At 41.0% G+C, this 15,247-nt stretch overlaps 3 protein-coding genes across 4 annotated transcripts in view; 1 reads left to right on the top strand and 2 right to left on the bottom strand.

The window, feature by feature from the left end:
- Positions 1 to 1,865, bottom strand: part of rtkna (rhotekin a) — a 54,515-nt gene extending 52,650 nt beyond the window's left edge. The window contains exon 1 of one of the 2 annotated variants that reach the window (XM_046387084.1): positions 1,192 to 1,863. In XM_046387084.1, coding sequence (XP_046243040.1) covers positions 1,192 to 1,302 — 111 coding nt within the window. In that variant the 5' untranslated portion in view covers positions 1,303 to 1,863. Of the gene's footprint in view, positions 1 to 1,191 lie in introns of both variants that reach the window. The other variant, XM_046387087.1, reaches the window with a different exon arrangement.
- A 5,461-nt stretch (positions 1,866 to 7,326) lies between these two features.
- smn1 (survival of motor neuron 1, telomeric) lies at positions 7,327 to 11,569 on the bottom strand. The gene is made up of 8 exons (XM_046387096.1): positions 11,409 to 11,569; positions 10,969 to 11,040; positions 10,762 to 10,881; positions 10,321 to 10,512; positions 9,233 to 9,412; positions 8,635 to 8,709; positions 7,896 to 8,003; positions 7,327 to 7,594 (listed from the first exon to the last, which is right to left on the bottom strand). Exons 1-8 carry the CDS (start codon positions 11,454 to 11,456, stop codon positions 7,538 to 7,540), a joined length of 852 nt encoding a protein of 283 aa, XP_046243052.1. The 5' UTR covers positions 11,457 to 11,569; the 3' UTR covers positions 7,327 to 7,537.
- On the top strand, positions 11,565 to 13,497 carry hspb11 (heat shock protein family B (small) member 11). The gene is made up of 5 exons (XM_046387097.1): positions 11,565 to 11,799; positions 11,974 to 12,080; positions 13,065 to 13,133; positions 13,224 to 13,267; positions 13,362 to 13,497. The coding sequence occupies exons 1-5, from the start codon at positions 11,708 to 11,710 to the stop codon at positions 13,452 to 13,454; spliced, it is 405 nt and encodes a 134-aa protein (XP_046243053.1). The 5' UTR covers positions 11,565 to 11,707; the 3' UTR covers positions 13,455 to 13,497.
- Positions 13,498 to 15,247: the final 1,750 nt, after the last annotated feature.

Consider the following 15,247-nt stretch of genomic DNA (forward strand, 5'->3'; position numbering starts at 1 on the left):
TTTTTTGACTGCTCCCTCACAGGTGACTGTGCACACACACTGCAGTCCAAAGCGAACACATGCAAGCACACATTCTCTTTGGACTTGTCGGAAATTGCTGACTTATCCGAAGAAAACTGGGAACCCATGAGCTGCTGTCTTCGCTGTCACTAGTGTCTTATCTACAGCAAACAAGTACGAAACCCAAGTCATTTCATCTGGTATGGTGGCGGCAACAGAACATATTCTACTTCTGCGGAAGTCAGACGGTGCACCGACATGTGATATGTGAATAAGAGAGTTGATGAGTGTGTTATACTTAGAAAGATTTAGGCTCTCCAGTAATAACAAGACACAAACATTGGCCAGTAATTGGAGCTCCGTACCACAGCACTGGTTCCCAGACTTTTTCATGTCAAAGACCCCTAAACTAACACAAATTAGACCCCATTTAATCAGATTTTCTTCCAGAGTGTCCCCTCCAATTTGCCTTATTAGAGAAAGTGTATGAAACCCATGGCCAAAATAGCCACATATTCTGTCAGTGTTACTTACTGATGGAGTTACAGTGAAAATAAATTAGGCTTCTTCTCCCTTTTGCTGGGGACCCTATGGGACTCCCTCAAGAACCCCTAGGGGTCCCTGGAACCCGAATTTGAATAACAGCTGAACAAGAGTATTTTATTCTAAGCTGAAGTGCTATGATTCCTTCTGTTTATTTGAGAAGTTAATCCTGGCTGATTAGATTAAGTGATTCTAGTCCAAAAGACTAGAATAAAGTTTTTAAAAAGGAGAGCCAAGAGGTTGAAAGCCATGAGCTTTACAGAGAAGAAGTTTGGAAATGTTGCATTGTTATTAGAGGAAAGTGTCTGAGAACAGTTTAACAAGGTGAGGTCAGCTCTTAATGAACAGGACATGTAGGAATATTATTGTTTTTTGTTTAGGGTCGAGTAAAATGAAACGTACTGGGAAAATGCAGCAATTAAGTACTTTGTCGACCTGAACTCAACAGCTCAGCTCCACCAGTTCAACGCAATTAAAATGCCGTACGAGGAAAAGGAAAAGCGCACACTCGAATGCCTTCAGAACAAGATTAAACGTGTGCCAAATGAGTTGGTTTGCAGGGGGGGAGAGAGATCAGTCAGAGTTGTAAACAGAGCATCCCCCATAGCGTGTGTGTGTGGTGATAACTGGCGGACAATCAGAGTCTACCTGTGATGTGTCCAGGAAAACGCTCTTTCTGAACTTCCCTCGTCGTATCTCCATTTCAAGGGCAGAGCCGCGGGCAACGGTGGCTCTCGCTGTTTGATTTCGGCAAAACATCGTCTCCGCTTCCTGGCAACTTCACAGATAGTCCTGTGCAGACCGTATAAAACCAACTTCAAGTGAGCGCAGAAGGGAGGAGGAATCGCTTCGGAAAGTGCCAAACAGCCCAGCGCAGATCCAGGCGGCACAAAACGCGGCCCCCACTGGAGAAAACTCCCAGGAGATTTAGGGAAGCCCCGAATCAAATACTGTCGTTTCTTCAGATGTGGGGAGCCAAGACTGAAGCACATCCAAAAGCAGTCGAGGGAGAAAAAACACACTGATTTTCTGAGTCTTCCCTCGCAGCTCACTTTCTACCTTTCCAAACACTGCCACTGGTGCGTCCAACAGTGACACGATGACACCCCATGTGGTGCAGCTGAGACCTAACTTTGCCCCGTCCTGTTTCCGGAGACCTCTACCGGCCATGAATGTCGTGCACTATGCTGAGATTTACTACTGAACCAGCTCATATCCCCGTAGGCCTGTTCGTGCAAGTCATTCAACAAAACCACGTGAGCGTATGCTGGTATATAACTTTCAAAATACACATTTTTGTTTTCAAAAGCCTACATGTAGAAACTCAGACTTAGACTAAGTATATATGTCTTTATTCCGTCTTTAAAGCTGTCTTTTTTTCACTGATCTTTATGTATTTTTTGTCAGAACATACATTTAACCTCCAGCACGCCAGAGTTGTCATTAAAACTTCCTTTAAGTAGCAAGTTTCAAAGTGAGACCCCACATTATGAGGGGGAAAAAATCACTGTACTTAGTCTTTTGTATGTTGTGGTTCAAATGAGCTAAAATGTATGCATGAAAGGAACTTAACATAGAAAAGCTGTTATGTTGGCTGACATTCAAACAGATGGCATTTTCGGGGCTCAGTCAAATGAAAACAATGAGATGTCCTCTACTGACTTAGCAGGGTTGATATTGTCAGAAAGCTTGAGGTCTTCATGAGAATTCATGTGGGTTTGAGAGATGTTTGACCATGTATTGTGCATCAGCTTAGAGAAGAGCTTTTCAAATGCTCAGTATGTTTCACTTTGCTTCTCTGTAGCCTCCTTAATATCAATAAAGCAGCCTACTTAGGAGGCTGTAAAGCTGGTGGTTATGGGCTTTGCCTACAACGTTTTATTTATGAGCATCTGCAACAGAGCATGAAGATCCAGCAGGAATGTGAGTCCCAGTCTGTGGCGGCACCAGGATTTTACCGGACCTGCTGTGAGTGGAATTTTGAGAGGTCAGAAAGTCATCGAGGATCAGTATCACTGCGGCAGAGGTCACATCCACACAGAGAGCGACATCGGGCTGGAGGGAAGTCGTGATGCGTCTTGGAACAGTCCCCGTAAGAAGGGACATTTTATCCTGCCGCTCACATCCAACTCAAGATCTTTTGTCTCATGGCGGGCATGTCCTTGGCTGTACATTCTTTAGGTTTGAAGCACTAATCATAACATATCCCCACACACAGCCTTGTACTTACTGACACTTTGTATGTGCTGCTTGAAATCCTTCAGTGTCAGAATTCTTTTCTTTCTCCCACTTTCAGTGATACCTTGAGCAGTTCAGTGTTGATATTACAACAGCTTTTCTGTGGCAAGATGCCAAAGCTCTATTGATCCATTTTTTGCACATTCAGACACTGCATATAACGGCAGCCATGACCTTCTGTATCACCTGAAAATATCCAAGCAAAGTGCGAGCTGTTAAAAGAGAGAAGAATCAGAAGTGACCCCAAAGTCATACATATGTTAAAAAAGTCAGTGCATTAAGGTAAAATCTACATCAGGGTTTGTGTAACTGGCAGCCATTGTTCGCAGTGATTCTATTGAAAACATGACTGCTTTCATTAACTCTGAACAGGAAATTATCTGTGAAAATCCACTTTCTGGACTCATGTTGTCATGTGGAGATGGTGAGCATGTTTGGTTCATTTTTCTCTAAATCATAAACCACCTTGATGCCGGAATGTTCTGTGTGTCTGCCAATCATAAAATCTAAATTTAGTGTTTGTTTGCACACATTTGTTTGTGTTCTTTGGCAGAGAATAAAAAATAGTGTTGCATTTCCCAGGCTGTGTTTTAACAGTTTGGTGCACTGTGCTTACTGTGACACAAACACTTGCTTACACTTTAATCCAGTGAGTTAGCACAGACCAAACTTTTACCAATTAAACCAAACAGTTCAGTTTTATCCTTTCCTGTCTCACATAACACTAGAAACCGGTCACCTCTGTGGGGTGAATGGCATTTCCAACCACAATCTGATACATGCAATGATGACTGGAGTTCTTCAGCGAGGTGCTCGGCCTCTATGGAAAAAGGGAATGGGGTTTGTGCAGCCCCTGCAACTCTAATCTCCCTCCCCAAAGTCTTATTTAAAAGTAGGATGTTTGTTGATGTCGGGAGCCTGAGTAAATAGCTGAAGGCGCTGTAATTCATGCAGCAATGTGATCTCACTTGGATGTCTGTCTGTTTTTCCTAGAAGGGTCTTTGTGAAATGCAGATTATGTTTACATGCCTCATGCCACTCTGGTCAGTAGGGGGTAGACAGTCACAGAGGGGAACAGTGCTTTCCCAAGATAGGTCTGACCCCCTTTTAACTCCTCACTGGGCTCCACCGAGCCCTTTGGGCAGCTCAGTTTGCTGCAGAGTCAGGCAAGCAAAGGACTTATGTGCAGGCTTTGCCGTGGCAGATTTTAAACCCATCTGTTGGGGGAAGATAGGTCTGCTTTATCACTCCTCGTTTATAGTGCATATTCTATTTGTAAATCCCACAAACTACAATTTCTCCCGTTGTCGTCACTCATTTCTCTCCCAATTTCTCTCTTTTTTCCCACACAAGTGCTCACAAACGGGCAAAAACAAAAGAGACAGCGAGAGTAGGAATCAAATGCAGCAGTCAACATTGGCACAGTCACAGTGGGCTATAAAATGCCAACCACAGTCAGCACACAAACAAAGGGGCCGCTCTTCACTCAGAAAGCAATGGCTATGGAGCAGCTGGAGGAAGATCACATGGTATAAAAAACAGGAGGCAATCACACTGTTACATCTTATCACAAAATCCTGCACTGTTTTTCTATCACCTTCACACAAACATACAGCATAAGATCAATTGTCCACTAGAGGAGTGGGTGTAAGCAGGCAGCAAATCACCACTGTAGGAAATATGGGAAATCAGTTTGGCTTCCTTTTCATGGAATGAAGGCAGTACAGGCTGAGCAGAATGATTGTGGCTGCTCCCACTGTAATTACATGTGTTTTTCTATATTCTAAATATACACTTGCATACAGTGTTTGCAGCCATTGCCCTGCTGCCTCTACTGTTCTCACAGTATTAAACCTCAAACATTCCTGGATTGGTTTTAAGGACAGTGCAGGAAACATCAATATCCGATGTGCGGACACAAAGTTATCAATGCAGTAATGGACCTCAGGCTTTAATTGCCACAAAAGCACACCATATACCAGGGCAGCAATTATGTAATATGGGGAACATCCCCCCATTAACTGAATATACTCAAAATACCCTCCGTGCTCCATTCAAGTGTACTGGAGTGGAAGTGTAAGTGGAAAACTAGAATGCAATAAGACTGTTATGCAGGCTCCATCAGTGTTGACGGTGATAGTCTTTGTAAAGTGTCATGAGCACGATAATTTTATGAATGGTTAGAAGAGATCTGGAGTGAGATGACTGGAGGAGACATGCCTGGAGAGCAGAGAAGATGAGAAACCTGAGGATGAAAAGGTGAGAAGACAAGAGTGAGGAGGAGAGATGGATGAAGAGGATAGCTAGAACAAGTAGAGAAAATGAGAAGAGAACTGAGCAAATGTCCCTCCGCCCAGCAATGTTCAGGGTTACATGGAAATAAGTAAATGAAGAAAAGAATTTGCTAGAATTTGCTTCATATTACAAGGCAGAGATGTCTGTTTCTATATTATTTTTTGTGATTATGGCTATGGTTGTACTTCATTACTCCCTAATCTCTGTCATTACATAAAATGAACCAAGACAAGGTTAAAAAACAAAAAAAAGGAAAGAAGAGGAAACAAAGCAGTACACTATTAGACAATCAGATATTATCAATTATTTTTTTTAAAAAAAGTTCATACCTAGTGTTTGTAAAATTTAAACTATAAAGTATCAAGTATGAGACTGTCAAGTGTCAACAGTGTAAAATATCTTCCCATGAATTTAATGTCTCAATAACTTTAAGAATCAGTCTTTGGCTGCACAACTGGTCCAATGCGTCATACTGTCTGTAGCTGAATCCACGTCTACTACCACTCTGAAATATACATCCATCTCAAGTGAGCTGAAAGACATTATGATGGATGCGATTTTATGTTGGGTGGCGAATGAGCGAACACCTCGGGGAAAACAAAGAGTCCAAATGCGAGGCATACACTGAAACGATTTTCTGAATTAACAGTGTGGAAAGCACCAGAGGGAATAAAGCAGGACTCAAGTCTGGCTCAAAATCAGCTTCTTAGCATGCCAAGAGACACAAGTGCACAGAAGAACACCATTAGACATGGAGAGTGTTTCTCTCTCTGCGTGGCTGTTATTCTGCACAGGTTGGAACCCCAGCTATTATGTATTCATGCCACATTTTCCCATGACGCGGACACATTGGACTAGTCTGACTTCTGCTGGACAATACTTGCCATTACAACCACATATCACTGAGTGTGTCACATACCTCGCATAAATATTCAACCCCTTGGACTTTTCCATGATTTGCAGCATTATAACCACATTTTACTGTGCGTTTTTACCACTTGATGAACACAACCTGCCTAGTTCTTTGAAGGTGCAAAATAGTTTCTTGTGACACAAACAATAATTGTAACAAAATGCACCCCGCCTAACATCTGTTAGATGGACAGGTCTTCACCCCTCCCTGAGGCAATACTTGGTAGAACCATCTTTTGCTGCAAAGCTTTGGGGATGTCTCTACCAGCTTTGCAAAAGTAGAGATTGCAATTTGTGCCCATTCTTTCTTGGCAAAATAACTCAAGCTCAGTCAGATTGGATGGAGACTAGGCAGCAGTTTTCAAGTCTGGCCACAGATTCTCAATTGGATTGAGGTCTGGGCTTTGACTGGACCGTTCTAAGACATTAACATCCTTTGCCTAAATGCCTAGATCTTCCAGAATGGTCCTGTTTTTGAATTCATTCGTCTTGCCCTCAGTCCTGACCAGTGTTCCCAGTACCTGCTGAGGAAAAGCATCCCAACAGTATGATGCCACCACCAAGGCGTGCCACTGAGCGGATGCACTCAGAGTAAAGTGCAGCTTTGGGTTTACAACACACACACATCTTCATGTGTGTGCTGTTGTGTCTCACAAATGGCTTGTGGTGACCAAACAGGTTTTCTTTTTGCAATATTTCCGAAAAGGACAGACTTGTAGAGTGCCAGAGCTGTTCTGCAGACTGATTCCTTACAGGTTGTCCAGTTACCTCTGGCCTCTTGGTTGCTTCTGATTAACACTGTGCATGCACAGACCATCCATTTAGGTCGATGGCCTTCAGATAGTTGATCTGCTGTTGCATTATGTTCTTTTCATTCTCCAGTGATGGATTTAATTCTGTTCAAGTGGAATTTCAAATCCATGCATATTTCTTCCTTATCTAAACCTGCTTTATACTTCACTAACTGTGTTATCCCTGTCCTGTTTGGTGAACTCTTTGGTTTTCATGAAGCAGTTTGCTTGGTGGAGGGGCCGAAAACAAATATTTGAAAAACATGCAATATTTCCCCCTACTTCAAAATTATGAACTATTTTGTATTGGTATATTACATTCAGCCCTTTAAAATCCATTTTAATTAGCAACTGTAATATAAGACGGAACAGGTGATAGGTGAGTACTGGTCATTATTGGGTCTCAGCAAAAACTTCCCTTTTTCAGTAATTGGCAAAATAAAATATTTCTAATTTCTGTAATTACACACATCTACTGTCCAATAATTGGCCATTTTATAGCAGGGCGTTTATCCCACAGGCCAATAATAACAAGATATTGAGTGAGTTACTGTGATCTGAAACCCTTTATTTAATCTATTTACAAAGAATACAAAACTCTCCTCCAAGTCCACCGAATGTTCTGTTCACAGCCTGCACATTTCATTTATAACATTTCTGTTACAAGCTGTACACACAACAGGCACAACTGGGAGGCTGGCAGCTGCTCCGCGTGATCCCCCGTGCAACTTAAACCATGAAATCTTGACTTGATAATGTCATTTGTGGTGCAGTTTTGTCCAGTTGGCAGCTTCTTTGCGTCCTTGTTTCAACCCCTGGGGAAAAAAAAAACCAAACAAACAAATGTGATGTTAAGACAGCTCACCTTTGGAAAAAAAAATTCTCATTCTCAAGGACTCACTGTGAAGCGAAAGAGATTTGATGAAAAGACTCTTCTTGTTAAAAGACATGCCAGCAAAAATGAAGTAACTTCACCAAAAAGGCAAAACAGCATCCACATTATCATATACACCCACTGCTCTTTGCCACATAATTCAAGAGACTGAACCTGCAAATAAAAGCTTGAAGATCCCCCTTTACAGCCCATAATAACTCAATTAGCATTTGTGCACATACCAAATAGTATCCTGTGTGATATCCACTCATGTACCAGGAGATGAGCACACTGCCCAAAGCCTCGTCATCCACCATGTCTGGGCTCATCGGTGGAGGTGGGGGGATCATCTGAGGCAGAGGCACCAACAGGACAGAGAGAGTGATCACAGTGTAGATGCAGAGAGCTGACAATATTTGTTGTCCATCACTGAAATGCCAATTTAACAGTTGTCCCTCAGTTTACCAGCTGTGTGAGTCATTCTGTGCTTCTTACATGTACACTGCAAACCCCATTGCTCAAATAAAAACTCAGCGGTTGTAGCTGTTGTGATTAGTGTAACGACCAGTCAATGGCTTTGCAAACGTTACCCAGTTACATCTCCTGCTGAAGTGCCATAGCCTGTGGTCATTGGTTCCAGGACATTAAAGACTGAATGCTAAACAGACTGAGAAGTGAGGTGGTTCTCCTTCTGTGTGCAAGGCCCATCCTTTAGGAAACCCCATGCAAAAAAAAACCAAAAGCTTGGGATGATTTTTCTAGATTTCAGCCTTACAGACACATTTAGTAGTGGGAAGCTGCATTTTCCAACAGCGAGTCTTGGCAAAAGTAAAAACCTGTCTTATCATTCAGAGATTCTTTATCCTGAACTCTGCTTGAATATATGAATGATTTTGTTGTCTCCTCGGCTCACTTTGGTCAGCTCATGTTGTTTTGTGCTATAGAAATAATTTTGACCAGACTTGATAGATTTCAACTCACCGGTGGACCAAAATGCATCATGGGAGGCCAGGGAGGAGGTACAGGACCACGGCCACCAGATCGTCTGCTTCCACCCTGGTAGAGGACACAAAAGACAGAAGAAAAGGGCACACTGATGATTCCCCAGATTGTTCTACTTGAAAACAATGATGGCTGAAAAAACACTCAGCAAACTCTACTTTTCATAAAATAACTGTGGTCTGGCGTCACTCAGTTCTTGTAATCTCAGTACCTTCCATCTATGTATATCATGTGCGACCTGCAAGGAAGGCTTAAGGTAATACATATTATTTTAAAACACACATTCCTATTCCTCGTTTTATGACTTTTTCGTGTTTTTTACAGAGTTCAAACCTGTTAACAAACATGGCAGTTCAGTTGATTGAGATCTAATCCCATACCCCAGAGCTAAATCGACACATTCTAGTTTCATTGTTCAGATTGTGAACACTTCTTTTCACTGAATTTAAAAAGCCTGAGGTTCTTTTAATACTTGATCTTCACATTTTAATCTTGAGCAATAATAACATGTATGAAAACAGTCTATTACAATTTGTTCACTGACTAATGAGGAAAGATACAAAGTCTTTCTTCTTACCTGCCTGAAGGCATGCATGGGAGGTGGACCTGGAGGAAACCCAGGGAAACCAGGAGCCCACATAGGAGGACCTTCTTTGTGGGTCTTGGGCTTTTGAGGTTTACTGTGGGGCTGTTGTTTGTGTTGGTTTGGTGTGGTTGACCTGTCACTCTCCTCTGTTGATGATTCTGCCTCATTTACCTTCAGAGCACAGACATATTGCTTTAGCCTTGAAATACATTTGAGTTTGTTTTTGGAACAAATGGGAAAAACGGGACCAAACAAACACTGAATCTGATCAAATAAATCTGAATTATTCATATACGATGCAAGTGCTTTACTGATCCCAACTTCATTAGCAGATTGATTATGGTGTGAGCTATCAACTTGCCAGTTATCATTTGATTAAGATCAAATAGAGTAAAGTACATTTACCTCACTTTACCTCAACAGAAATCATTTAGAAATTCATTCAATTCAGTCTATAATAGCCATATAAAAATAAACAACATACATTATATGTCAAAGGTAACTTGGCTTTGTTTAGTCTTTAGTCTCATTTCTCAATTCTGGTTGGCATATCTGCAGAGTGAAAGACAACCTTGTGTAAACTGTATCAGGGAACGATGCTGCCTTTCTTCACTTAACGTTACAGAAATTTTACCAGGTTTGAGTTGTTCAGACAGAGAGAGGGAGTCTTATTTTTTAAAATCAAAACTGACTGACTTAGCTCCCCTTCACAGTGAAAAGCAAAATGCGAAGTTGGTGAGCCATGCACAAATTAAAAAGCATGTGTGAAAGAACTGCATTATCAATAATGAAAATGGAAAAGTTCAGCCTGGAAAGAAGTCATTTTCCTTCCATACTTACCGACTCACATCAAAAGCTTTTACACTTTTTACAGTAAGAAATTTCAATCATGCTATGAAATTCTGCTCTGTGGACATGTCATAATTTCTTTTGCATTTGATAGGAACACCAAAACCAGGAATATAAAAACACCACCAAAATATTTAGCTGTAAATAAACAGATAAGAAGATAAAAATAAATAAAATCTAATACAATATACTAACTAAACTGTATTTCATAATTATTTTTTTTGCTGTACCTTGCTATTTGTATCCTCATCACCTTCAGAAATCTCTGAAATCAAGTCTTCAAGGTTCTGCTCCTCCTCGTTGCCGTAATCTGTATAAACAACAATACAAGTGCCCCTCTTCTTGTCTATGGAGGAGATGGTGGCTGCATAGAGTTGGCCATCCTCTGACCAGTACGCGCTGCATGAGTCGCCAACCTGCCACTGTGACACAACATAACAGTGTAATTTAAATCTGAGTGAAGCCATACTGTTTTGGTTGTCTCCTGATCTGATGTAAACCAAATCTGGAAGTGAACAAAATACTAATTCAGCTAACAGGAAAAGAAGAATTGACTTTACACCTTTGATGCTGATTTCACTGCTGTCATTGAACTGACTATAAAGTGACTGAACTCTAACCCTCCTTCCTTTATATTAATCTGTGCTTTAGTTTACTGTGCAGTTACACACCTCTTTCTCTGGCGGTGCGTTGGTCCTTTTCCTGCTCTGGTTCTTTTTGTTGTTCTTGCGTTTTTTTCCTGGTTGGTTTTTCTTGGAGGCTTCCGGCTCTTCTTCGCCCTTCAGGGCAGTCTGGCACACAAAGTAGGGACATAAGTGGCAAAAAGACGCAGAAAGTGTTCTCGTGTATATAACAATGACCACAGCCACTTATTTTACCTTGAATGATGCCACTGCCTTGTCGTAAGCTTTTATTAATGCGGTGTCATCCCATATATCCGAATCATCACTCTGGGAAACAGAAGGACACATTTAGAGTCTCTGCAGATGAAAGATTTTGACGTGACATCTGAGGTGGCATGTCGGCATCCCCTGCACTGCTGGAAGGATACTACAGGAAGTCAAAGTGCAACATCCTTATGCAGCTAAAACTAACTCATTTGATGTTTGACCAAGACGTTGTGTTACAATATATTTAATAATGAAACACGTCAGGCACACTGATTGACTGTTTTCAGACCCTTTCCTTTTTGTTACCCATCTTGGCCGAACTCAGCGTTGGATTTGTAGCTTCCAAGCTCACCATTTTAACCTGACTACAACGGCCTTCAGAGTTTCACGTTTTGTTATATTGTGCTCAGTGGTGTATTATAACCAACCTGTCCGGTTCCGCGTGTGAACAACACTTCCTCGCATCCATTCGCCATGTGAATATATGTAATTTTCACGGCTAACTGCTAATCGCTAAACAACTAAACGAGCAACGTGCGTCGAAAATTGTGACGCGCTGTTGTGGTGATGACGTATATATTTAGCGACGCGGTGGTTGGCTTGGCAACGACGGTAGCTAGTTGGCGACTTCTCCTAGACTCCCAATGAAAACAGATTGCTGCGGTTTATTGTCGGAACTAGTGTTGTTTCCCTCCACCGAACAACTTTGCCGAGTGAGTCACTGAAGATGATCGATTCTTCTCTCAGTTCTTTAGGTGCAAAAGTTGTCGTCGCTGCGTCCAGCGATGAGAATCACCCACCGGAAAACATCATTGACGGGTGAGTGTTAGCTAGTTTTAGTTAGTTGTTACTGAAATGATGGTTTTGCCAGCTTTAAAGTCGCTACACTGAAAGTTGGGTTATGCTAGATGTGCACTTTGTTCACTGCTAGTGAACTCAAAACCGTCGGATCAATGCTAACATTATTGCTGATTGTTTGTCCCCGTCGCTCAGTAACGCCAAAACGTTTTGGATGTCCACCGGGATGTTTCCTCAAGAGTTTATCATCCGCTTTGCTGAACCCACGAAGATTTCTGCTGTGACAGTAGACAGCTACAACGGTATGTAAACTGTGATGGTGCTGCACGCAACGTTACTGCAGAAGAAGTATTTTGAGACTTTGTTAAGACTAGGGATGCATGATATGGACTTACCTGTAATTTCATATTTTTGTGTTTAAAAAGAAGTTCAGAACCTGTAGTTTATGCACATCTGCATAAACTTGTGAGTAAAGATGGATGATTTTAGCTTTAATAAGCTTTGCTGCTCTCATGAGATATGTTGTGTTACAATATCCCTACAATATAATTTTTCTCTCTTATCGGAACATTTATAGGAAACTGCAGTAGTGTTGTCTTCCTGGAAAGCAGTTGATTTGTGAAGCCCCTATGGGTCACCTGATAAATGTGTACAGTTTGTTAAGGCTGAGTCTGCAGCCTTAAGCCCAGGACTAATTTAGTATTTTGGTTTGCAAATATTTCCTGATCAGCAATGAGCAAAAAGTGCTGCTGAGGTCAGTGGAAAAGTCCTCAGTTTTATTGTTATTTGGTCATAAACCAAACTATTGGACACACCTGAACTTTGAGCTGATGGTGGTACAAGATGGTAAGTCAGGTGATCAGCAAAGTGATTCTAGTTTATCCTGAGAGGGGATGGAACTGTCAGATGGAAATCCATCTGACAGTTGTTGAGACATTTTACTTACTTACTTTACTTACACCCCACAAATGTTAACCCCATGAGAAAATGATCACCAAAGTCATTAGGAATCAGCATACGGGAACCATGAATGTCTGAACAAAATTTCACGGCAGTTCAGCCAGTAGTTGTTAAGATATTTTCACTTGGGACCTGAGTGGTGGACCAACCATCCATGCTGCTAGAATGGCATGAAATTTAATTTTCTCACATTCAACACATTTAACATGCTCATTGTCAAAATGTGTTCCAAGGCATCAGTGCCGGACCAAATATTTATGAGATTTTACTTATGATACATTTATCGATATCTGGTTTATCTAGACTGTTTTTTTTTTCTTTTGCAGTCAAGCATGTAAAGATAGAAAAGAATACTTCACAACATGCTTCGCAATTTGAGTCCGTTACAGAGAAAGGTAAGGGGGCCATTCATCTGTAGTATCTCTTCACACAGAGTTTAATACCAAAGAATTGAAAGTGAGATTAACAAGCCGATTGTTTTACAGAATTTGAACATACAGAGGGACATCTTCAGTCAAACGCAATTTCAGTGAGTCGAAAAACAAAACTGAAATTATGAAGAGCGTATGAATGAATAGAATTAACAGATAAAACAACTACTTGTCTTCGTTTTTCTCTTTCAGCTAAATGGAAGCAGTGCAACCCACCTTCGTTTTATCATCACCTCAGGATATGATCACTTTGTCGCAGTGCACACAGTCAGTGTACAAAACTGACAGGCTGTTGTTGCAAATTAAAATCTTGTTTTTTATTTCTGTATATGTTTTGCTTTTGGCTTTATTTGATAATTGCAAATATGAGTGGATCTCATTATATGCTTAATCTGTTTTGAAAACACACAAACAGATCTTCTCCCTTGTGGCAGACAGCTGTAATACGAGTTGTAACTGGGAACTGGATAAACATATTTCACGAACATGTGAGGTACAATGCTTTAGAAAATCAGTTTACTTCAAACAAAATTGATTTAATCTCCGAATCTTATGAGCGAATTTGCAATTGCAGACAAAGCTTATGGTTTAAAGGTGAATTCTTAAATTTGGTCTCAAATTCTGAAATTAGCTTGAAACCATTTTCTGTATTTGAGCTTAATCAATGTTATGGATTCACTTATGGGGCTTTTTATCCCACATTCACAAGCTGATAGTTGGCAAAGCTTTAGAATAGAATAGCTGGATTGTGATGAATGGTAGAATTACATACAAAGGAAATTTCTCTCTGTGTGAGAGATAATAGAGTTAATTAACTACTTTTGAGCAGTGGGGGCTTGAATTGGCATCCGTACAGCCCCCACATCCCCACCCCCCAATGAGCAGAATTTTACATCTCCATAGAAATGGGGAACCATGGGCGATGCAGCTGGGGGGTTAGAGAACCAGATGGTTTCCCAGCCAACTAGTGAGTCTCTAAAGACTGCGGGCCTATTCACACAAAATATTCAAGCCGCCTCCTGCACTTATATCCTCCACACACACACACACACACACACACACACACAAACACTTTTGCACACTAACACGGACTCCTATCTACCTCCATTGCCATTTCAACTTGTCGGTAGCAAAGGGTTCAGCAGTGTGCGAGGACCCTTTGGGACTCCCTCCCCAATTACTTTGCTGACTGCAGAGGAGCTTGGGGATTTGCTGAGACTGTGTTTGCTGTAGCTTGGCCTGCATGGAGTGCTCTGAATAAACCAATAAAAATATGAAATACATGCCTGAATAACTAGCCCCCTGATATTTTAGAGCAACTAATTGCTTAGAGGTATGGCTTGGATATAGCACATTTGAGTATGTGAGTGTGTAATGAGTAATGAGGGCAAGGTTGAAACTGATAGAGTGTTATTGACTCATCTATTATTTACCAGTATGGAATATTTATTATAATGTTAGAAGAGCAAGTCGGGCCATGAAATGAAGTGAAAACTCTCATTCAAAGCAGGAGGCTACAATTTTTTCCCTCCAATAGTTTTTGTGAATTTATTATATTTGTTTTCTGTGAAGATTTAACCAGAGATATCTTTTTTTTTGTACATTGAACAGGACTGCAAATGCACCTCCCCATTACTAATGAATTCAGGCTCTTTTGTGCTTGACTGTCAGCCGATCAGGAGAATCACAGCAGGATATGAGTGCGTTATTATCATGTCACTGCAGGGCAGGGCTAAATTATCACCCAGTGTCTTCTGACGCCTGCCTTACTGCTGTCCAATCACCCTGAGACATCTGCTGGACCAAAACTCAGTGTGTTCAGCTGAGTCCATTCAAAGAGCACATCATGACCCTCTTAAAAAAACCTTTCTGCTACCACATGCCATAATTGAAAAGATTTTATGATCAGAAAAATAAATCCTGAAAGCTTGAATTATCTTGTAGATGTCAAAATGTACCTTTAAAATCTTTTTGAAAGCTGTTCTGCTTTTAAAGCACATTTGAAATGGCTGCATTAATTAAGCACATTATGGCATCTGTATTTATTGCATACAGTCATTCAAGTGCAGGTGATGATT

This window comes from Scatophagus argus, chromosome 4 (assembly GCF_020382885.2).
Source record: "Scatophagus argus isolate fScaArg1 chromosome 4, fScaArg1.pri, whole genome shotgun sequence".
In the NCBI taxonomy this organism is placed as follows: Eukaryota; Metazoa; Chordata; class Actinopteri; family Scatophagidae; genus Scatophagus; species Scatophagus argus.